Here is a 23,389-nt window from a genome sequence, read left to right as displayed (position 1 = left end):
ACTATCACCTAGCCATAAATAACCGTAAGGTAGAATATGTAGCCCATATAGCGAAAGTATGTAATTGTCAGAACAACTCCAATTAGTATACCCAAAATATGAACTTTTTGGTTTTGTAACAACTTTTTATCTCCAGCCAAAAGACAACCTTCAAACATCTCGACATGGTAGTCAAGATCATCATCAACCATTTATTATTAAGTATGCTTGTATGTATGTAAGTATATGTGTGGGTATATGTATTTGTGTATATGGTGTATATGATTTAACAAAAAAAAAAAACAATTCTCATTAATAATAATTTCTTGAATCAGTTATTCAATTTGAATTTGAAGACTTTTTCAAACTACGATTTATCTAAAAATTATGTTACAAAGTTTCAATTTATATGGGATTATTTCGGTTTTTCTTTATACTTTGTAAAAAAATGTTCAATATGGCCTTAAATATAATAACAGGATTCTTATCTTTTTCTTCTTCCTCATCGTTTCATTATATTCCAGTAATCTTATTTAAGTTTCATAGTTCACTAAAAAAAAGTTCTTTAAGAACACATTAAAGATTAAAACAAAAATAAAAAAAAAATACTTTGGTTCTAAAAAAGAGAGAATTTATTACAACTACGTTAAAAATAAATTCAAAAAAACAAAACAAAAATGTTTGCTATCACATAAAAACAATTTAAAAAAAAAATTAATCCTTGTCATGAACTTATCAAGTTTTACTCAAAATTTTTTTGGGAAACCTTAAGAACAAAACTCTTATAAGAAATTGCTTATTTTAAAAATATGTATTGTGGGTGTTTCAAAATGTGTTTTATTTAATTGCATTTTCAGTGTAAACAAACTTACATCTGTTGTCATTTATTTCTATGCTTAAGCCTTGAATATCTGGGGAAATTCATTGGCTATTTCTCTTACTAGTTTCTGATCGGAGGCACTACATTCAGTTTCCTCACAGAATATCCGGGTAAAGATTTTCATAAAATCTTGTTTACGATGCTGATGTTCCTGATAGTCGGTGTTTCGTAGAATACGACGACACAACTCCAAATAGCAACGTCTCAGCTAAAAGATAGTTTATTATTATAGGGATAGTGGATTTTATTTTTGTTCTTTTTTGTAATAAAATCAACTTAAAGCGAGAAAAAAAAATTAAGCTCATGCTGATGGTTATGAAATTGAAGCAAATAAAAAAGCGATGCGAATAATTTGAAATTATTGTAGAGCATTAACTTTCAAAGAAAAAATTATATTAAATCGTGCATTCCCCAATCAAATTTTTATCTATACATCCCTTGCTAGCCTATACTCTACAACCTTCACCGAACTGCCTGAATGCCAAGTAGACTAAATCTTGATTTCATCCTTCCCTTAACATAAAACAACAAAAGGATACGTTCAGTCTATTCAGACTGGTCGGATTGACATAGACATATCTAAGATCTCAACTGCAGTCGGATTTGCGCACCCGAATCTATCCAGGTTCATAACTGTCCTTTGCAAATCTGCGTCTACGACAACGATAACAATAGGCATTTTAGTCCACCGCATAAGAAACAAGTAAAAGCGTGTTAAGTTCGGCCGGGCCGAATCTTATATACCCTACACCATGGATCGCATTTGTCGGGTTCTTTCCCGGTGTCTCTTGTGAGACAAACAAAGGAAAGAAAAGGATAAAAGAAAAGAATTGCTATGCTATTGGAGCTATATCAAGTTATGATCCGATTCGGACCATGATGCCATGAGTGTTGGAGACCACAGTAGAAGTCATTGTGTAAAATTTCAGCCAAATCGAATCAAGGATTTCGCCCTTTAGGGGCTCAAAAAGTAAAATATGGAGATCATTTTATAGGGGAGCTGTATTAGATAAAAGACCGATTCAGAACATATTTGACATGTATATTGAAGGTCATGGGAGAAGTCGTTGTACGAAATTTCTGCCAAATCGGATGAGAATTGCGCCCTATAGAGTCTCAAGAAGTCAAGATCCCAGATCGGTTATATGGCTGCTATATCAAGTTATGGATCGCTCTGAACCATACTTGGCACAGTTGTTGGAAGTCATGACGAAACACGTTGTGCAAAATTTCAGCCAAATCGGGTAGGAATTGCGCCCTCTAGAGGCTCAAGACGTCTAGACCCCAGATCGGTTTATATGGCAGCTATATCAGGTTATGGACCGATTTCAACCATACTTCTTGAAAATCATAAGAAAACACCTCATGCAAAATTTCAGCCAAATCGAATAAAAATTGCGCCCTGTAGTGGCCCAAGAAGTCAAGATCCAAGATCGGTTTATATGGCAGCTATATCAAAACATGGCCTGATATGGTCCATTTACAATCCCAACCGACATGCATCTATAAGAAGTATTTGTGCAAAATTTCAAGCGGTTGATTCCAACTTTCTTGCAGCTCGTGTAGCAGATCCAAGTGTTTTTCGGGCGTTCTCTCCTTCGCTGTCCTTGCAGGTTCCAATCTAGGATATTTCTCGCTATCTCTGTGCGGTCGGCGTAGCGTATGACAGTGTTTATTCTAATTTGCAATTTTTCATTGAGGTTGGTGGAATGCTCCATAATTATACGGAGTAACTGCAACTCCCTCGGAAGTGTTCTGAGTGATGAGGAAACTTGGACGAAGTCTACTTCCAGAACTCTTAAACTCCTGGCTATAGCGCAATTTTCGAGGTGCTCGGATGTGGCCAGTGGACAGGTGACTTCTGACGTTACGGGTGTGCCTCAGATACAAAGCAGTGCTAAGGCGCTGTCAGTAGTTGAGGGGGTGGTAACGGAGGGGAGGATAATCCAGGCGAATAATTCGGCTGGACAGGATTGCATATCGCCTGCAGGACCGCATATCATGCGGTTTCTGGAAAAGATATGCGGGGCGGGAGGTTAAGTTCGTTTTCATTCCCAAAGCGGAAAAAAGGAGCCACTCGCAACCGAAAAACTTAAGACGATCAATCTGTCGTCTTTCGTTTCGAAGACACTTGAGAGACTGTTGGATGCGTGCATCAGGGATCTTGTGTGTTCGTGAGCAAGCTTGTTCCGGCCCGAAGGACCGATCGTCACGGTAACAATGTGGTCGCTGGCTATTTAAAGACGCCAATAACTCGCCTTGTCACATCGAGCATCATAGGCACTCAGTATTTGTGCAAGAGCCTGTGCCGCCTGGTAGATATCGCTGATTGTCCGCGACTGCCGTTGCAGTTACTCCGTATTGAACATTGCACTATCTGTAACCTGTGCACGCGCCCGGTAGCTTGCAACTAAGCTTCTCGTGACAGCGTTGAACACCGCACAGATCGCACCGCAGTGTTCCAGTCTGTGTGGTGCTCACAGCTATCCCATGTCAAAGGATCTTCTTAGCCCATCGTTGTGGGTCGGTCAGTTGATAGCGCGACTTCACTTTGGTGGCTTTCCCTCTTCTGGTGAACTGGACTAATGTTATGCTGAAGGGCAGAATTGTCAATGCATCACTGGATCAGATTAGAGGGAAGAGTTTTATCACCCTCTTGTGGCACTTGGTTATCAATGGGTTATCAATGGTTTTTCCAGGAGGAAAGAGTGAAAGTGTGATAGAAGTGAAAGACAGAGCTGCTGTTGTTCACACGAAGGAGGAGATATGACGAGTTCACGGGACTGGTCCTTGATGAAGTGGAGATGCCACTCTTTCGGAAAACTAAATAACTGGGCGTTATTCTTGACAAAAAATGGAACTGGAGAAGAAATATTGGGGAGAGGGTCAAACGGGGGCCTTTACACTTGCACGTGGAGTGCGAGACGTTGAAGACTTCCCTCAGACTAAGGGAGTTAGGGACATGGCGTTCTTCGCATTTCGGGCATTCGTTTGTTCTGCGATAGGCCGCCGGCGGAGGGACGAGTATGTGGTGTTGACGACGCCACATACTCTCACTATGTGCCGGGGGGATTTTTCTTCGATGGCGTCTTGGAAGTTGTCTTCCCGGAAAAACTGTTACAATTTATGTTGACAAGCTGGAAGCCCTGGCTATGGGTCACGTGAAGTCAGGGCTTGTCGGGAAATGCAAGGAGCGCGATGGTGAACCCCTCTCTATGTTGGCTGTTTAGGATGGTGGATTCCTACTATGAAGAATGCACAAACTCAGTGTGGGCTGCAGGGTTGTAAAGCCCCTGTGGTCAAGGTTCTCCGGAATGAGGACATCGATTGCTCTCGAGCTAGGGAAACGTGACTTTGGATCGCTGATGATGATCCAAAGTCATCACCCACAGACAATCAGCGGTGTCCAGTGCAAAGTCTTTGTGAAAGACCGAGTGTCACCACCTACTTTGGCGCCTTTGAATAATCAATGGCCTATGGACAAGAACACCCTTGCTCACCTCTAATTGTTCGATGGGGATATCTACCTTCACATGCAAATATGTGGCTGCTACTACGTCGACTATTTTAGCATTTTAGGCTTGACGAAAGTAGTGCGGTTTGAGTCTCCAACTTTTTCTAAAGGACCTCTTCTAACCTACCATCAACGGTATGTTAGAAGGTTAAGGGAAGTTTGGCGGCACTTTTAGCGATATACTTTAGAAAGCTCTACAAACGACAGCGAATTGGGCTACCGAAAGAGAGAATGTTCCATTTGATGCAAGCGCAAATACCTGGATGTTTTGCTGGGCAGGAAATTGAACTTCAAATGAAACATTTTAGAAACGGCAAGAAAGGCAACTCTTAACCTATACGCCTGCCGGAGCGCAATTGAGAAAAGATGGAGGTTTAAACCACGTGTCATGCACTGGCTGTATACAACAGTTGTCCGACCTATAATGCTATATGTGGTTAGGGTCTGGTGGACGGCATTTCAAAAGTCTACCTACTTTCCAATACTCGGCCGGATGCAAAGGATGACATGTTTGTGGATCACAGTCGTGCTGAGGACGACACCATCTGATGCACTGAATTTAATCCTACACCTACTGCTTCTGGACATTGTGGCAAATTGCTGCGACCTATACTGTTAGGCTAAGGGAGCTTTCTCTTTGGTTACGCGGTGGCTATGTTCACCATGTTATCCTGGATACATTGCCCTATGTTCCAGGCAGCGTGGATTATACAATGCCTGAGTCGCTTTGGGATAAATAGTACTGTACCACTATTCCAATTAGAATAACAAAATACTTGGCAGCCGAAAGTACGTGTCGATTTACCCGTTGGAGTCTTTCATTGGCAAGTGGTGCCGACTCAGTGTACAACATAATGCATAAACAACAATATCCCTGGTAATAGATTTAACATAGACTTCTCTACGGATTGTTCCAAACTAGACGAATAGATGGGCTTTGGGGTGTACTTTGAAGAACTAGGACTGGTCACCCGACCACTGTAGTATCAAGCGGAGATGCTTGCAATAAAGAAGTGGTGGAATGAATGGCTATAGTATGATGTTACAACGACGATTGGCATAAATATCTTCTGAATTCAAAAACAGCCCAGCAGAAATATTTGAAATTCACCTGTTCTGGGTGCCGGGCCACAGAGACATTCCAAGGAATTGTAGGGCAGACGAGCTACGAACTACCCCCCTCATTCCAGGGGAACTGGAATCTGTGGGTATGCCTCTAGCGATATGTAAGCTAAGTCTTCAGGATCACACAACATCTGCTATATGTGTGCTCCGCACTAGTAGTCAAAAGGAGTTCCACTTTAGGTTCTCATTACTTTAAGAACTTGTCTGATTTAGCGGATGTGAACATTCGTAAGTTGTTGGGCTTTTTAAAGCAATCTGAATGGACGGACGCGTTTATGTGAGTCTGATGGCCGACAGAAGAAAAATTAAGTAAAAGTGTGCTAAGCTCGGGCGGGCCGAATCTTATATACCCTCTACCATGTATTTCATTTGTTAAGTTCTTTGGCAGATATCTCTTTCTAGGCAAACAAAGGATAATGGATAAGAATTGCTATGCTCTTTGAGATTTGGCTGCTAGAGACCAAAGTGGAATTCATTGGGTAAAATTTCAGCCAAATCGGATAAGAATTGGGCCCTGTAGTGGTGCAAGAAATAACATAGGAGATCTGTTTATATTGGAGATATATCAGGTTATGAACCGAGTCGGACCATATTTCATACGTATGTTAAAAGTCTTAGAATAAGTCGTTGTACAAAATTTCAGCCAAATCGGATAAGAATTGCTCCCTCTAGAGGCTCAAAAAATATAATCGGGAAATTGGTTTATATGGGAGCAAATCAGGTTGTGAACTGATTTAGACCATACTTGGCACAGTTATTGTATTCAAAACAAACCACTTCATGCAAAATTTCAGCCAAGTCAGTAAATAATTGTGCCCTCTAGCGGCTCATGAAGTGGAGATCCGAGATCGGTTTATATGGGCGCTATATCAGGTAATGAACCAATTTGGACCGAACTAGGCACAGTTGTTGATGGTCAAACCAAAATAATTCATGCAAAATTTCAGCCAAATACGATATTAATTTCGCCCTCTAAAGGATCAAGAAGTCAAGATCCGAAATCGGTTTATGTGGGAGTTATATCAGATTATAAACCGATTTAGACCATACTTAGCACTGTTTTTTATGGTCACATCAAAACACTTCATGCATAATTTCAGCTAAACCCGATAATAATTGCGCCCCCTAGTGGCTCAAGAAGTCAAGATCTGAGACGGGTTTATATGGAAGCTACATCAGGCTATGCACCTATTCAGACCATACTAAGCATAGTTGTTGGAAGTCAAAATAAAATATCTGGTCCAAAGTTTCAGCCGAATCGGATCAGAATCGCCCCTCTAGAGCCTCAAGAAGTTAAAATCCAGGATCGGTTTACATTGGTGCTATATCACAACATGGACCAATATAGCCCACTTACAATACCAACTGACATAGATTAATAGGAAGTATTCATGCAAAATATCAAGGGCCTAGCTTTATTCCTCCGAAATTTAGCGTGCTTTTGACAAGCGGACGGACAGGGTTAAATCGACTTAGAATGTCAAGATGATGAAGAATACATATACTTTATTGGGTCTCAGATTAATATTGCGATATGTTACAAACGAAATGACGAAATTATTATATCCTCCATCCTATGGTGGATGGTATAAAAATATTGTGACATATAGGGGGAATGCCAGTCAATAGTGCAATTTACTAATCTCAAGACTTGCTACAACTATTTTTTAAGTGCTTAGCAATCTTTACAATAATGCTGGCTATTTATCTCTCATTCTTGAGTTGTTTAAATCACGGAAATCTTAGTTCATGCATCACACCTTCCCATGGTTCCTGGATGAGAACAAGTTAACTCCTACTGCCATCAGGAGGATTTACAGAGCCGCCAAAACGGCTTAACAATGATGGAGATTTATTTGCAAAAACCGGACCATGGTCGGAGTTTAACTTCACAATCAAGTTGTGTAAAGTTCACCCTCCAAAAACTTGTTCGATCTTTCCATAATGAGCTTTCTTATGCATCCAGTCGCCGTTGAGTAAGTAGAGACACCAATTTGCCTCAGGATTCAAGACACTTACGATGTGGACAAACACTCTTCAGATGCAGTCGAAGAGACTTGGTTTCACTCCGACAGAAGGTCACTCTCCCAAAACTTGTTTGATCTTTCCATTGTGAGCTTTCTTATGCATCCAGGAACCGTTGAGTAAGTAGATACACCAATCTGCCTCAGGACTCTAAACACTTGCGATGTGGACAAACACTCTTCAGATGCAGTCGAAGAGACTTGGTTTCACTCCGACAGAAGGTCACTCTTCCAAAACTTGTTTGATCTTTCCATTGTGAGCTTTCTTATGCATCCAGGAACCGTTGAGTAAGTAGATACACCAATCTGCCTCAGGACTCTAGACACTTGCGATGTGGACAAACACTCTTCAGATGCAGTCGAAGAGACTTGGTTTCACTCCGACAGAAGGTCACTCTTCCAAAACTTGTTTGATCTTTCCATTGTGAGCTTTCTTATGCATCCAGGAACCGTTGAGTAAGTAGATACACCAATCTGCCTCAGGACCATAGACACTTGCGATGTGGACAAACACTCTTTAGATGCTGTCGAAGGGACTTGGTTTCGCTCCGACAGAAGTTCACCCTCCCAAAACTTGTTTGATCTTTCCATTATGAGCTTTCTTATGCATCCAGGCGCCGTTGAGATAGTAGAGACACCAATCTGCTTTAGGACCATAGACATTTGCGATATAACACTCTTCAGATGCTTTCGAAGAGACTTGGTTTCGCTTCTTTAGCCTCACCACAAACCTTGAACCAATGATCTGCTCACACAAGGTCTATCTGGCCTTCCTCGTTTCTTTTCATCAAGCAGGGGGATTTCTATTTCCAGAAATCCACCAGGTTTTAGCGATGCAAATGAAACCTCCGCAGATAAGCCCTAAACCAGAACAGCTGATGTTTAGTCCCCAACTCCAACACTGTTACACAACTTTAACCTCTCCTTGATGAATCCAAAAGATACAACTAAACAACTCTTTTAGACTTGATGCGATCTTTAAGGCCCCGTAGTATGAATAAAATTAAAAGTTAAATAAAAAAAGAATGCAATGAAATAGCAAAGCAAAATATTCAAGCAAGCACTGAGGTGAAAATAAATGTAAGCAACAAAATGCAATATCGTTTCCCAAAAATAAATTAATTATAAATTTCTTATTCTAATCAAGAAATTAAGAAACAAAAGCAAAAGGACTGCCAAAACTTACCGAATTTCCAGCACATAAATCAGTCAGTTGTCTTACAATGATGTCTATTAAAACTTTGGTATCATTGGTATAGAACATTGCCGCTGTTTCCGATACACTGAAGATATCAATGAACATTTTCAAAACTGAATTCATACAATCTGTGGTGTGTTTTAAAACTTTAACAGGATCTTCTATAAATGTTTGGAAAAAAAAACAGATTAACAATTAATAAGCCTTCTATGATGAAGAATATAGGACATACCCTCCCGATTCAGAAGTAAAAGGATTTTCTCTGTAAACACTTTGGCTGAGGGTAAGGTTTGCATAGCTTCAACTATGACATTTTGTGTGCTCTCATTAAATTGTAGATTAAAGGCTAAAACTAAAGATATAACCATATCGACTAGAACTTCAGGATTATTGCCTTCGATTATTTCCAGTAGGAAGGAGGCAAAATGTACACCCAGATAATCTGTAAGGAGAAGAATAACAATTTTGTCTTAGGGAAAAAAATCTGCATGCTGTAATATTTCATAGCTCACCTTGGTGATTTACAGGCATAGGTTGGCCCAGTGAGAATATAATTGTTAACATTTTGACTAATTGCTTAAAACGATCTAAATTTGAAAAATTCGTTTTCATATCTTCCACAATTTCCAAAGGCAATACTGAGGTCAACAGTATATCAACAATAATGTGATCCAAATGACAGGCAGCTGTGAATGTTCTGAGCAACAGACGTTTTATATTCCAACGTGTTTCCATTTGATAGTACTGCACCAAATTGACTAGGGCCTGATATTGATCACAGGACATTTCATAGCAGCAAATAGTTTCATCGGCATTATTCTAAAAAAATAAAAAAGGAATAAACATCAGCCTAAGTTTATTGTGATACCACAGGAAAAGGGATTGAGTATGCCTAATGGTTGCTGCCTTTAAACCAGCCAGATCGCTTTAAAAAGGTAGGTATACTAAGTAGTTACAACGAGTGGAGAGTCTCAGTGGGGACTAAGAGGCAGCGACTCTTGACCTTGTACCTAGGATAGTCGATATGATAATGCGAGTTATTATCGCCATTGAAAAACCAATGGCCTCATGTTCACGCTTCGGTTTTTTCGGTTTGCCAGAACCGCCTCCATCATCGGTCGGTGTCTGTGAGGTGTAACCGGTGCATGGAGTGGGTACATTTTCGATCTTGCTCTGGCCTCACTTCACTACGGGAGTATAGTCATACTGGTTATGTCGCAAGGTGCTGTGCGAACATAACCAGCAGTGGGTCACAAGTGTCGTCGTCGTCGCCTTCTGCGTCCTCCTCCTCGGACTATGTACATCAGGCCCTCCACCCATTGATGACATATGCGATGGGTTAACCGTCTACCTTATCGAGCTTGCCTCATATTTCGCTGCAAGAAATCTGAAGATATCCGCCACCAAATCTTCAGCCACACTGTTCACTACAAAAACGCGTGAGGTGAATACTGAGCTGACTGTGATGGTCGATGGAGAAATGATTCCCACCATCAAGTGTCCCAAAATACTTGGCGTCACATTTGACAGCTCCTACACTTTCCCCCACATGCCACAGCAATCTGCAATAAAGTCAAAAGTAGAAACAAGGTCCTCAAGTCACTCGCTGGCAGCACTTGGGGTGCAGACAAAGAAACCTTGTTGACCACGTACAAAACAATTGGCCGGTCCGTGGTAAGTTATACAGCGCCAGTGTGGTCACGTCAACTTTGTGACACGCAGTGGAATAATATTCAGATCTGTCAGAATGCCGCCCTCCGAACTGCGACGGGCTGTGTCCTCAGTTCTCATGTGGACCACCTCCATCAGGAGACAAAGATCCTACCAGTGCGAAGACATAACTACATGCTGTCTAGGCAATACCTTTTGGGCTGTTATCGCAGAAATCATCCAAATTATCATCTTGTGGATAGATACCCACCGCCCAGAAGCCTTAAGGTTGAACTACACGATCTAGAGCGTGAGGTCCAGCGCTACAAGAGAGAACCTCTAGATCAAGCGGCATATCAAGCAGGTCTAAACAACATTCATGCAGACATGGTAGCAGATGCGGTAATTGGCTACCGGGTGAATGTAGTCCTTGGAGAACGACCGCCTTCCATTGCACCTGAAGAAACCGACCTCCCCCGGCAAACCAGAGTAGTTCTGGCTCAATTACGTTCCGGCAGATGCAGCCGCCTCAACTCTTACAGAGCAGTGATTGATGTCGACGTGCAAGATGTATGTCCCGATTGTAACCAGGGACAGCACAATACACGTCACCTGTTTAACTGCCCGGCCAGACCCACTCGACTCAGACCCAGATCCCTGTGGAAGCATCCCATCTTAGTCGCAGAGTTCCTGGGTCTTGACACTCAAGAGAATCAAGCAGACGAAAGATAGAACACAATAAACTGCTACAACAACAATAACCACATGTTCACGCTTCGACTGGTCCTATGTACCAGAACGATCTTGCTCTCCTATAAAGTTTGAAGGGGATCGATGTCTCCACATGCGACGTACTTCGATGAGTACAACCTCTCTACTTTTGAGTAAGCCCACATAATCTTGGAACGTTCTCGGGGACCAAATTGTGACCATTTGCTACCGTTGGCCATCAGGCTTTTTTATGAAGAATTGGCTTGCGTATCGCTGTCCATCAAGTAGGACAAACTAGGGCAGAGGACAGAACAAAGAGGCTGATAAGTACGATGAGTTCCCACTATTTTAAGGTGAGACAAATAAACCAGTTGCCTGTCATGGCCGAGAGGATAGCCCGGGAGACTAGGAGTGATGTCGTACTGGGTGAGACAGTTCCAATTCTGAAGAAGGTTCATTGCTTGTCCAAAAAGGGATACAAATCATCTATCGTCCCACTAAAATATAGCCAACCTATTTTGGAAAGCCTCCACAATGGACATTTGGGAATGGCGCTAATGAAAGGTATTGCACACTCCTTTGTGTACTGTCCGAAAATTGATTCGGATATTGAGGCAATAGCAAGGAAATGCGACAGATGTGCAAGTGTGACAAACCGACCGAGAAGGGCGACGGAACACCAATGGGAGTACCAGAAGGGACCATGGGAACGATTCCACATGTATTATGCTGGGCCATTCCGGGGCATAATAATTTTAACAATCACCGACGCGTAAATGGCTGAAGGTGAAGGTGACCAAATCGATGACAGCTGCTGCTACAATTGCATTGTTGGATGAGGTGTTTGGGAACTATGGGGGCCAACAATGGATATCTGACCTCAGCTGGAATCAAGGATCAAAAGCCTCAGAAATATATTAAGGTTTTCCTGAAGCGTCTGTCTTTTTGTACCCATAGCCTTCAAAGCGTTCTTGATGGTCTGAACACTTCGCTCAGCCTGACCGTTGGTGGAACGATGATATGAGGCTGTATATATCATCGTTCCACCAACGGTCAGGCTGAGCGAAGTGTTCAGACCATCAAGAACGCTTTGAAGGCTATGGGTACAAAAAGACAGACGCTTCAGGAAAACCTTAATATATTTCTGAGGCAATACCAAACTTCCCCTCACTCGACAACAGGTGTTTCACCGGCATAGCCATGTTTGGGGCAATTGAGAACGCGACTTGATTTGGTGAACCCCGAAAATATCCTCGAAAGAATATAATCTAGGCGGTATTTAAAAGAAGACAAGAGGAGTGACGGAAGATTCGATGCGGGCGATGAGGTATATTACCTATGCCCAGCCCAGACGAAGAATTAACTGACAAGTACATTAAAATGGAACGATTTGGGAATTGGAAATAGTCGGATGAAAAGACATGTGGACCAGATGCGAGGCACGGGTGTAGGGAATGGAAATTATGCTTATGAAATGAATTACAGATGGCATTAAGAACCCAAGCACTGAGCTCTTTTTTCGACTGCCTGACCATAATACGATGCTGCAGGCAGAGATCCGGGCAATCACAGAATGCGTTGTTGTTGTTGTAGCAGTGTGTTATACACTGAGGTGGCAGCCCTTGCCGATGAAGTACTCCATCGGGTCAATCCGGTACGTACAACCGGCTGCCATGGGATTGTGGTGTTGCGTGAAGTGCGTGTGGTGTTAAAGCGAGGACGTCGAATGTGAACATCTTTACGGACAGTAAACTGGCCATAAAGGCTATAAAAACCAGGAAGGTAAGGTCACGAACAGTCTTGCGGTGTAAGAAGGAGATAAAAATCTGCTCTGAGGATGGCACATCCGCATTGTTTTGGTGCCGGGTCAGAGCGGAGTAAGGGGGAATGAAAGAGCAAACGATTTGGCAGTGAAGGCCAGAGGACTGCCGTCAACAAACTTGGTTAACCTAAAGCCTTTCGCGTCGATGCAGTCCGATTTAAGGGCGTGGTACGCGACGAACGGTAGGACGGCAAAAATCCTATGGGAAGTTCAGGATCGTGAGAAGACGAGTAAGGAGGTCAGTAAATCATAACGGAACACATAAGACTAAGAGCTCACTTATGCAAAATCGGTGCGGCAAGTAATAGTATATGTTGTTGTTGTATCCACATTTTCATGTGAAGGTGGAGATCCTCGTCAAACTGCTGTAGGTGAGCAAGCTCATTCCGGTCCAAAGGACCGATCGCCGGGGGAACAAGGTGGCCACTGGTTATTAAAAGGCGCCAATATCTCGCCTTGTCATATCGAGCATCATAGGCGCTCAGTATTTGTGCAAAAGCCGGTGCCGCCCGGCCTCTCCTCTCAATACCGCTGATTGTCCGCGACTGCCGTTGCAGTTACTTCGGAGCATTGCACTATCTGCAAACTGTGGACGCACCCGGTAGCTCGCAACTAAGCTTCTCGTGACAGCAATGAACACCACACAGATCGAATCTCAAAGATCCAGCCTGTGTGGTACTCACAGCTATCCCGTGCTGGGAGGAAGATGATAAGACGTTGGAGCATTTCCTATGTCATTGCTCAGCTTTCGCGGCTAACAGACACCGGTACTTAGGTGGGGACACAACTTAGGGGGCGTGGCATGAAAAACACTTAAGGGTTTGGTAAGTAGCACGGAATTCCTAACTTATATTTTCTTTTTCGAGGTGACTTTTTAGTATTTAGAGCGCACAATAAGCCGATTACTGGTTGGGTGTAAGTCCAGAGTGGCATGGGGCGGATTAAATCCGCATTCTCTTTATAACCTAACCTAACCTATGGCATGGAGAAGAGATTGACGAAAATGCTTCAAGCGGGTAAATACAACGAGACCATTATCGAAATGAGGGATTGGATCCTCAAACGAGTGAAAGCATCTGCAGCCCGCTTCTAGGTTTTGAAAACAATAATAAATACTCAACCACCTCTCCGAAGCTAAGGAGTCAACCTATGATTTCATCCTCTGAGACAACTCCACAGCAACGGCCAAGGCGGTCGTCAAGGATCACTCGCCAGAGGGAGGTTCCCTTCTCTCAGTAGAAGGAGATAAATGTTTTTCTTTCTTTTTTTTAATTTGTATGATTAGAATACTCTTATTTAAGTAATCGATATTCGTTTATTTATCATCATTAGAATGCTATGTTCTTCTTCTTTGTTTTTCACTTACTTGAAATCTGTCTTTTCACGATCATGGTAAAATAAAATTCTGGATTGGAAACACGTACCTACAGATAACAGCTCTTCTGACATTGTAGTGCCTAGTCTTGTAAGCCTGTTAACTCTACAATTCCCCAGTACAGGCGTATTTTTAACTGGTTCGCCATCTCGTTGAAAGATCTGTGACAGTCAGGTTTTTTATGAAAACCAGCTGTTTAACGCAAATAAATAGTAAAAAAGAGTGAAGCCTATTCTAACTCTCCTGCAAAATTGTACTGGAAAACAACGCGAACAGACTTATTTAATATGCGTGTTCGCGTACTCAAAAATGTGTGCAAATTTGAACAAATTGTTACTGGAAGTTGTTCGCGTACCTTATTTGCCAGCAGAAGAGAGCGGGGAGTGCGTGATAGCGAGCACAATTTTGAGTGTTTGTTATTCAGAGCTTGCAAATATCTACTGTTGTTTTTTTCCCAACAGAAATTTGTAGCATCGAACAGCTGTTTTATGAAATTCAACGGTTTAATTCAAATAAAAAGCAATAGAGAATAAAGGCTGTTCTTAGGTTAGGTTAGGTTATGTTTAAGTGGAAGTCTGCCATCAGACTCACTTAGACGTTTTCGTCCATTGTGATACCGCAGAAACAGAAGAAGGAAGATGCCTTCTAGTTCCTACCGTTGAACCATCCAGATCGCTTTAAAAAAACCAATAACTTGAGAATGTTCACATCCGCTAAATCAGACAGGTTCTCGAAGAAATGAGAACCTAAAGTGGAACTCCTTCTGACTGCTAGTGCGGGACACACACGCGGAAGGTGTTCTATAGTCTCTACTTCTTCCATGTCTTCACAGCTTCTGCAAAAGTCGTTGCTGGCAACCTTTAGTCTGTCAGCATGTTTTCCGATTAGACAGTAATCTTTCATGACGGACACAATGACTGAGACGTGTGTTCTAGCCAATGACAGCAGAGCAGTAGAGCTCTTCAAGTCTAGATTAGGCCATATAGTTTTGGAATGCTCACAGCCCCCTCTTTATGACCATCTATCATTCGTTGCCCTTCGGGCCTGGACCTGAAAACGTAGCTTACATGTCGCTAAAGGGATACCCACAGATTCCTGGATCCCTGGAGTATATAAGGTAGTTCCTAGTCTCGCAAGCTCGTCTGCTTTACAATTCCCTGTGATATCTCTGTGGCCCGGCACCCAGAACAGGGGAATTTTAAACTGTTCAGCCATCTCGTTGAGAGATCTGCGACAGTCGAGGGCGGTTTTTGTGTTCAGAAATACGTTCTCCAGGGATTTAATGGCTGTCTGAGAAGATATTTATACCAATCGTCGTAATGACATTATATCTTAGCCATTCTAATACTACCTAAATTGGAAAGATCTCTGCTTGATACACACTGCAGTGGTTGGGTAATCTTTGCGATATGACCAGTTCTAGGATGACCCCAAAAACATGAATATGAATTTCGTTTTTAGGTCTCGGGGCTGGGGGCTCCCCAAACGACTCTTCCACCTCATCAAGCGAAATGACGCCGAATATAGGCAATATGGTACTCAAATTAAAGGAACATTTGCGTAGAAAACGAATATTATAACAAAAAGCAAAAACGTGCCCCAGGGTATTTTGTACCACCTGGAACGGGATAGCTGTGAGCACTACACAAGCTGGAACATTGAGGTCCGACTTGTGTGGTGTTCATTGCTGTCACGAGAAGCTTAGCTGCGAGCTACCGGCCGAATCCGTAGGTTGCGGATAGTGTAATGCTCCATCCGGAGTAGCTGTAACTGCAGTTGCGGACAATCAGCTGTATCGAGCGGAGAGTCCCAATGAGAGGTCGGGTGACACCGGCTCTTGCACAAGTACTGAGTGCCTGCTGAGTGATCCATATGACAAGGCGAGTTATTGGCGCCTTTTAATAACCAATGGCCACCCTGTTCCCGCGGCGATCGGTCTTTTGAACCGGAACGAGCTTGCTCACCTACAGGAGCTTGACGAGGATCGCCCCCTCCACATGAAAACTAGGTTACAACAACAACAATGAGCCTCCAAATGTTTGAAAGGAGACTTTAAATTTGAGCAATATTTTGCGAAAAATTTATATAGAAAATTAAAAAAAAACCGAAAAACCTCTTTTCGTTATTACAACAACAAACATTTGTCCTGCGGCGCTACTTGCAAAATAAAATTAAAACGTTTTGCGTATTGAACTGTAGGTGTAATGTTGAAGTGCCGTCCACCAGACCACAACACCATATATAACTATAGCTCTGTAAACTATAATACACGATTAATGCATGACGAGAGGTTTAGACTTTTGCCAATGGCCCACTCGCCCATTCCAAAATTTTGGATTCAAAATAATTGTTATGCCCTTAAAATTGCTTTAAGAATATCTTACGACTGTTTTAAGTCTAGATTACACAGTTTGGGAGCTATATCGGTCTATAACCTGATATAACTCCCATACAAAACCGATTCTCTGATTTTGCCTTTTGTGCCTCTAAAGGGCGCAATTCTTATCCTTTTTTGCCGACCCGAATCGGGGCATACTCTGATAAAGCTCCCATAAAGATCTATCCTTCTATTTGGCTTCTTGAGCCTATAGGACGCAATTCTTATCCAAATATATAAATAATTCATGGGATTACTGCTTGACCTACAATTGACTTTAGTTCCGCGAAATAAACGTGAAGGTTATAAACCCTCCATGGTGGAATTAATATGAGATTCGACCCAGCCGAACTTGACACGCCTTAACTTGTTTTCTGCAACTTAGTCTACTCACCAATATATCGACCAAATCCTCCAAAAATTGAGCAATATCTTCTTCATCCTCATACAACATCCATGTACGCTGTTCCGAGTCATTTTTACAATCGGCCAATTGAGAGAATATGTACTGCAGTTTCTTTGAATCGTGTGTGACACCCAGCAATCCTTTGGGGGTTTCCACTTTTTCGGTTACGTGTATGGCCACCGCCTCCAGATAAGGATTGATTGCACCATTATAAAGCTGCTCTAAACTGGTGAGTACCACTCGCAAGGCTTCGCAGGACAAATCAAAACTCAGATTGGTGTTACGTCTTATGACATCAACAATTTGATAGACATCTGACGACTCTACCTTCAAATTGGGTCTGGGATAACCGCCAGTATGGGCCAAGGCTGCAGCCGCAGCTGCTGCATGCAATTGTTGCATGGCCGCACCACTATCCTCACTATCAAGGTTTTGACTGTTATCATTGCTGTCACCCTTTGTGGCAGTGCCATTGACATTTCTCTCCTCGCTGGCAGGTCCATCACTACCCTCAGATCGATCGTTACCAGTCTTGTCCTCTTTTTCATCAATACCATTTTGCGTTTTAACATGATTATCTAATTTACTGGATTTCTCCTTGGATTTTCGATCTTTGGAGGAGGAATCCTTATTTTCGCTCTTTAGGGTACCATTCTCTTTAGAATGTGTATAGGAAGCTGATGAATCATTTAGACTGGGCTCTTTATAGGTGGTCACCACATCTTCACTGGTAGTTGTTGTGGTGGTGGTGGTCTCAGAATGTTCAGAGGTTACACTGTTGTCTTGGGCCACATCATTGACTTTACTCTGGGCCGGTGAGGGTAACTGTGCCTGCTGCTGTTGTTGGCCTTGTTGCGTTTGAACTTGCATGGAACCCATGCTGGGTGATTCGGAAATCATAAGAGGCAATGCGGTGGCCATGGAAGGACTTGATATTGATTTCTTACTGCTATCCAAACGTTTCGAATGCGGTGGACTGTGGGGTCGATGTTCTTGTGAATGAGGAGCACTGTGTTTGCCATCACCAATGCTCTGTGAGAAGGAGAGTGATGAGTCGCCATCTCTTTCAGAATTATCCTAAAGGCAATACAAGTGACTTCAATGAGAAACTGACTGAAGGGGAGTGAGTAAAAGCACTTACCAAATACATTTTCTCCATGGAAATTTTCTTTTCCCTCAGCCTATCCAGCAGTTCATCTTTGGGCATAATGCCATTTATTTCAGCCTCTTTGGAAAGCTCCAATGACTCAATGGAAGAGTTTAGGAAGCTTATCAGGAAATCAGGTTCAACCTAAAAGGGAGTCAAAGGAAGACAATGGCCATTAGAAAAGTTTAGCAGCTTCAATTAAAACTTTGTCAAATCTATTGAAAAATCAAAAGGCAAAAAGTTCAAATTTTAGTTAAACTTTTCCAAGCCAATGGCGTATCAAGTTCAAAAGTTTGTTACGTGTAAAGGTCTAAGTGCTAAGTCACCACAATTGTCAACACAAAATTTAATGATTTTACACCCTCTTTTGGAATCCTTTCAGGTGTTGAAATCCCCCAACCTACCCCACCACATTTCACATGCCTGTGGTTGAGTTAATATTGTCAATGTATTTTTCATGTTAATTTCTAATGTTGTTTGTGTATCCTTGTTTGTCCTCCATTTCCCTACCTTTTATTTCTTCTCTTCAAGGACATGTAATTGAATTTTATTTCATTTTCCTGTTTTTAATTACCCGTAATGTACATGGGAAGTCAAGAAGTACTTCAGTCTACATAGAGGCTCGTTGTCGTGTACGGAGAGACGACATACGCATTCACACATAAATGTACAAGGACATAGGGATGTATGTATGTACCAAAGGATATATGTGAATAGGTATGTATACCGCATGAATGGCAATTACAGTCGTATGATAAACAGTCTTGGAATGTCATAAATGTTTTAGGATAGAAGGTTCACTTTGTGTATAATTTGGGGAATTAGGGACTAACCTTGGCACAGGGATTTCCATGTTTTTTGATATTGAAAATCTATGAAAATTTAATTGCAAAAAAGTATTTTATAACAAATAAAGTCACTCTACAAAAATTAACAGAACGAACAGTGCGTTAAGTTCGACCGGTCCGAATCTTATATAACCTCCACCATGGATCGCATTTGGACCGATGATCGTACATGTCATGACAGTTGGAAGTCATACAAAATACCACATTTAAAATTTTAGCCACATAATTGCGCCCCTAGATGCTCGAACTTTGGGTACCCACTCCCTCAGGTATATATGTAAACCAACTGTCATCATAATCCGGCGAAAAATTCATTATTTATCCACCCACAGCAGCTATATCGAAATATGGTCCGATTTGGGCAAACTTCGGCTCGGACATTGAGTGGTCTAATAAATACAAGTAACTGTTCATTTTTGGTTCAGTATTGGTCTTTTTGGCAGCTATATTCAAATCTAAACCATATAGAAAGCGGATGTCAAAAAGACTAACATAAGTCACTGTGTAAAATTTCAGGGAAAACGGATAATAAATGCGCCTTTTATAGGGCCAAGACCTCAAATCGAGGGATCGCTCTGTATGGCAGCTATATCCAAAGCTGGACCGATTTGAGGCGTCTTCAAGGAGGATATCAGTGAAATCTGACACAAAAGGCGCCTTTTATGAGCCAATATCTTAAATCGAGAGATCAGTCAATATGGACCGATCTGACCCAAATTGAAGAAGGATGTCAAGAAGCCTAACCCAACTCACTGACCAAAATTTCAGCGAAATCGGATAATAAATGTGGCTTCAATGGGCCTAAGACCTTAAATCGGCGGATCGGTCTAAATGAGGGCTAAATCAAGGTATAGTCCGATAAAGCCCACATTCGAATTTAACCTGCCTATAGACAAGAAAAGAATCTATGCTAAGTTTCAGCTCAATATCTCTTCAAAGACTGAAGCGTGATTTCAACAGACAGACGGACGGACATGGCTAGATCGTCTTAGAGTTTTAGGACGATCAAAAATATGTGCACTTTATAGGGTCGGAAATGGATATTTCAATGTGTTGCAAACGGAATGACAAAAAGAATATACCCCCATCCTTCAGTGGTGAGAAAAACCAAACATTCAACAAAATTGGAAAAGTTTTGCCCTCCACAGGCTCAAGAAGTCAAGATCCGAGAACGGTTTATATGGCAGCTATATCAGGCTATTGACCGACCTGGACTATTCTGGGCGCAGTTACTTACTTTACTTTACTTTAATTGGCTATGACAGAATATTTATTCCACTAGCCGAACGTAGAATAGCGTTCCAAGCGCCTCGATCTTCTGCGCTCATACTAAAATCTCTGACACCAAGTTTCGAGGTGTCTCCCACAACTTGATCTTTCCATTGGGCTTTTGGTCATCCCGGTTTGCGTGTACCACCGTGTTTGCCTTCAAAAGACTTCTTTTCTGGAGCTTCTTCATCCATTCTGACAACATGCCGTTGCATTTTGATGCGTGTAACTATGCTATCGTCGTCATACAGCTCATACAGCTCGTGGTTCATACGTCGCCTATATTCTCCGTTAACGCAAACTGGTCCATATATTTTACGAAGAATCTTTCTCTCAAATACTCCAAGCACTGCCTCATCTGCTTTCACAAGTACCCATGCTTCAGAACCACATAACAGCACTGGTAGTATCAGTGTCTTGTAAAGTGTAGTCTTCGTCTGTCGAGAGGTGGCCTTGTTTCTAAACTGCTTACTTAGTCTAAAGTAGCATCTGTATGCCAGTATTATTCTTCGCTTTATCTCAAAACTGGTGTCATTCGTTTCGGTTACGGCGGTGCCGAGGTAGATAAAGTTACTGACTGTCTCAAAGTTGTGGTTCCCAACTTTCTCCATTTTCTTTATCTGCTCGGTTGTACAAGGCTTTTTGGGAGTTGAAACCATCCATTTCGTCTTATCACCATTTACTGCCAGACCCATTTTCACTGACTCTCTTTCGATTCTTTCAAAGGCTGCAGTTACTACTTCCGGTGACCGACATATGATGCGTTTTCTTGTGATTAGTGTACCATATCTATTCACATCTGCATGTCTCCAGCATGATATTAAAGAGATCACACGATAGGCTGCCTCCTTGTCTGAAACCTTGTTTGGTATTAAATGGTTCGGAGAGATTCTTTCCTATTCTTACTGAGGAACGCGTATCAGCAAGTATCATCCTGCAGAGTCTTATTAATTTTGCAGGGATACCAAACTCAGACATGGCTTGAAATACGTTTGAACGTAAAGGAGTATCGAAGGCGGCTTTGTAGTCGACAAAGAGATGGTAGGTGTTGATTTGTCCTTCTCGGGTCTTTTCCAGGATTTGGCGCAGTCTGAATACCTGGTCTAGGGTGGATTTACCAGGTCTAAAGCCCCATTGATAGGGCCCAATTATCTCATTGACTTTAGGTTTTAATCTTTCTCACAGTACGATCGAGAATATCTTGTATGCGATGGGGAGAAGACTTATTCCTCTGTAGTTGGCACATTCTGTCTTGTCTCCTTTCTTGTGTACGGGACATAGTATGCTGAGGTTCCAATCATCGGGTATGCGTTCTTCTAGCCAGATTGCGCAGATAAGCTGATGCATACGCCTTATCACCGTGTCGCCTCAAGTCTTAAATAGTTCAGCGGGTAACCCGTCGTCTCCTGCTGCGTTGTTGTTCTTTAGTCGGGTCACTGCTACTTGGACCTCATTCTGACTAGGAGGTAAACATTCTATACCATCATCAGGGATTTGTTCTGCGGTATCGTCTTCGCCGCCAACCTCGGACACTAGCAATTGGGTAAAATGTTCTTTCCACATCCTCTGCATGTTATATGTGTCAGTTACCAGATTTCCTTCTTTGTCTCTGCAGGAGGATGTGCCTGCACCAAAGCCATCGGTTTGATGTTTAATTCTTTGGTAAAATTCCCGGACTTCATTCTGACTCCTGTACATCTCAATTCGCTCACACTCACGTCTTTCCATTTCCTTTTTCTTTCTGCGGAATAGACGTTTCTCCTCTCTCGTTTTCTTCCGATACCTCTCCTTCATCTGGCGCGTTGCTACTGATTGCAGGGTTGCTCTATATGCTGCATTCTTGGCTTCAGTAGCATCTCGACACTCTTGGTCGAACCATGGGTTTTTAGGAGGAGGCTTCCGGTACCCAAGTACGGATTTCGCGGCATTTTCCATGGAGTGGGCAATAGTTTGCCACTGCGCCATTATATCATCGGAACAAGGAGTGCTTTGATGAAGCAGTTGGGTCAGTCGAGTGGAGTATGCCGCTGCCATTTGTTGTGTTTGCAGCTTTTCAATGTCTGCAGTGTCAGATCGTACTTTCCTCGCCATGTTCAAACGGGTGCGAAGCTTTGCTGCAACAAGGTAATGATCCGAATCTATATTCGCTCCACGGATCGATCGTACATCTAACACGCTGGATGAATGCCTTCCATCTATCACAACGTGATCAATTTGGTTTCTCGTGTTTTGATCGGGTGACAGCCATGTGGCTTTGTGAATATTTTTATGTTGAAATCTGGTGCTACTAACTACCAAGTTGCCGCGGCGAAATCTTTCAGCCTCAACCCATTACTGGACGTTATTTCGTGGAGGCTAAACTTTCCGACTGTTGGGCCAAAAATGTCTTCCTTCCCTAATTTCGCATTAAAATCTCCCAGAACGATTTTAATATCATGGGCGGGGCAGTGGTCATATTCTCTCTCTAGGCGCTCGTAGAAAATGGGCGCAGTTACTGTAAGTCAAAACAAAGCATCCCATGCGAAATATCAGCCAAATCGGATAAGGATTGCTGCCTCTAGAGCCTCAAGAACTCAAGATCCGAGATGGGTTTATATGAGTGGTTAGGTGTTTTCCAAACATCCCATTATGAAACAAATAAGGGGGAAACCTACTTTTTACAATATCAATTGAGTGCTGACCGATTCAAATTTAAGCTCCATGATAAGGGGACCTCCTGTTTAAGAAGCCGTACATGGCTGAAATACCCACAAATGTTGCCAGCATTTGGTGAGGGGATAACCATGGCTGAAAAATGTTTTAAGGTGTTCTCGCAGGCAGGATTTGAACCCGGGCGTTTGGGCACGATAGGCGGGCATGCTAACCTATGCAGCATGGTGGCTCCCTATATGGGTGTATGTGACAGCTATAACAAAAACATGAACCGATATGTCCCATTTGCAATCAGAACTGACCTACGCTAATAAGAAGTTTTTGTGCTTAATTTCAAGCGACTATCTTTATTCCTTTGAAAGTTAGCGTGCTTTCGACAGACGGGCGAACATGGCTTAATCGACTTGGAAGG

The 23,389-nt window shown here is 42.3% G+C and overlaps 1 protein-coding gene across 5 annotated transcripts in view; it reads right to left on the bottom strand.

Annotated features, from left to right (window-relative positions):
* Positions 1–285: 285 nt before the first annotated feature.
* The window catches only part of LOC106089061 (NCK-interacting protein with SH3 domain), a 74,618-nt gene continuing 51,514 nt past the window's right edge, over positions 286–23,389 (bottom strand). For 4 of the 5 annotated variants that reach the window (XM_013254819.2, XM_013254820.2, XM_059367816.1 and 1 more), the window contains exons 3-8: positions 18,203–18,352; positions 17,050–18,138; positions 9,233–9,539; positions 8,953–9,162; positions 8,709–8,881; positions 286–1,067 (exon numbers count right to left, since the gene is read on the bottom strand). In XM_013254819.2, coding sequence (XP_013110273.2) covers positions 876–1,067; positions 8,709–8,881; positions 8,953–9,162; positions 9,233–9,539; positions 17,050–18,138; positions 18,203–18,352 — 2,121 coding nt within the window. In that variant the 3' untranslated portion in view covers positions 286–875. The remainder of the gene's footprint in view (positions 1,068–8,708; positions 8,882–8,952; positions 9,163–9,232; positions 9,540–17,049; positions 18,139–18,202; positions 18,353–23,389) is intronic. The other variant, XM_013254817.2, reaches the window with a different exon arrangement.

The sequence above is a fragment of the Stomoxys calcitrans genome, chromosome 4, assembly GCF_963082655.1.
Source record: "Stomoxys calcitrans chromosome 4, idStoCalc2.1, whole genome shotgun sequence".
NCBI lineage: Eukaryota > Metazoa > Arthropoda > Insecta > Diptera > Muscidae > Stomoxys > Stomoxys calcitrans.
Note: the sequence above shows the minus strand (reverse complement) of the source record. Positions and strands in the feature narration are given on the sequence as shown.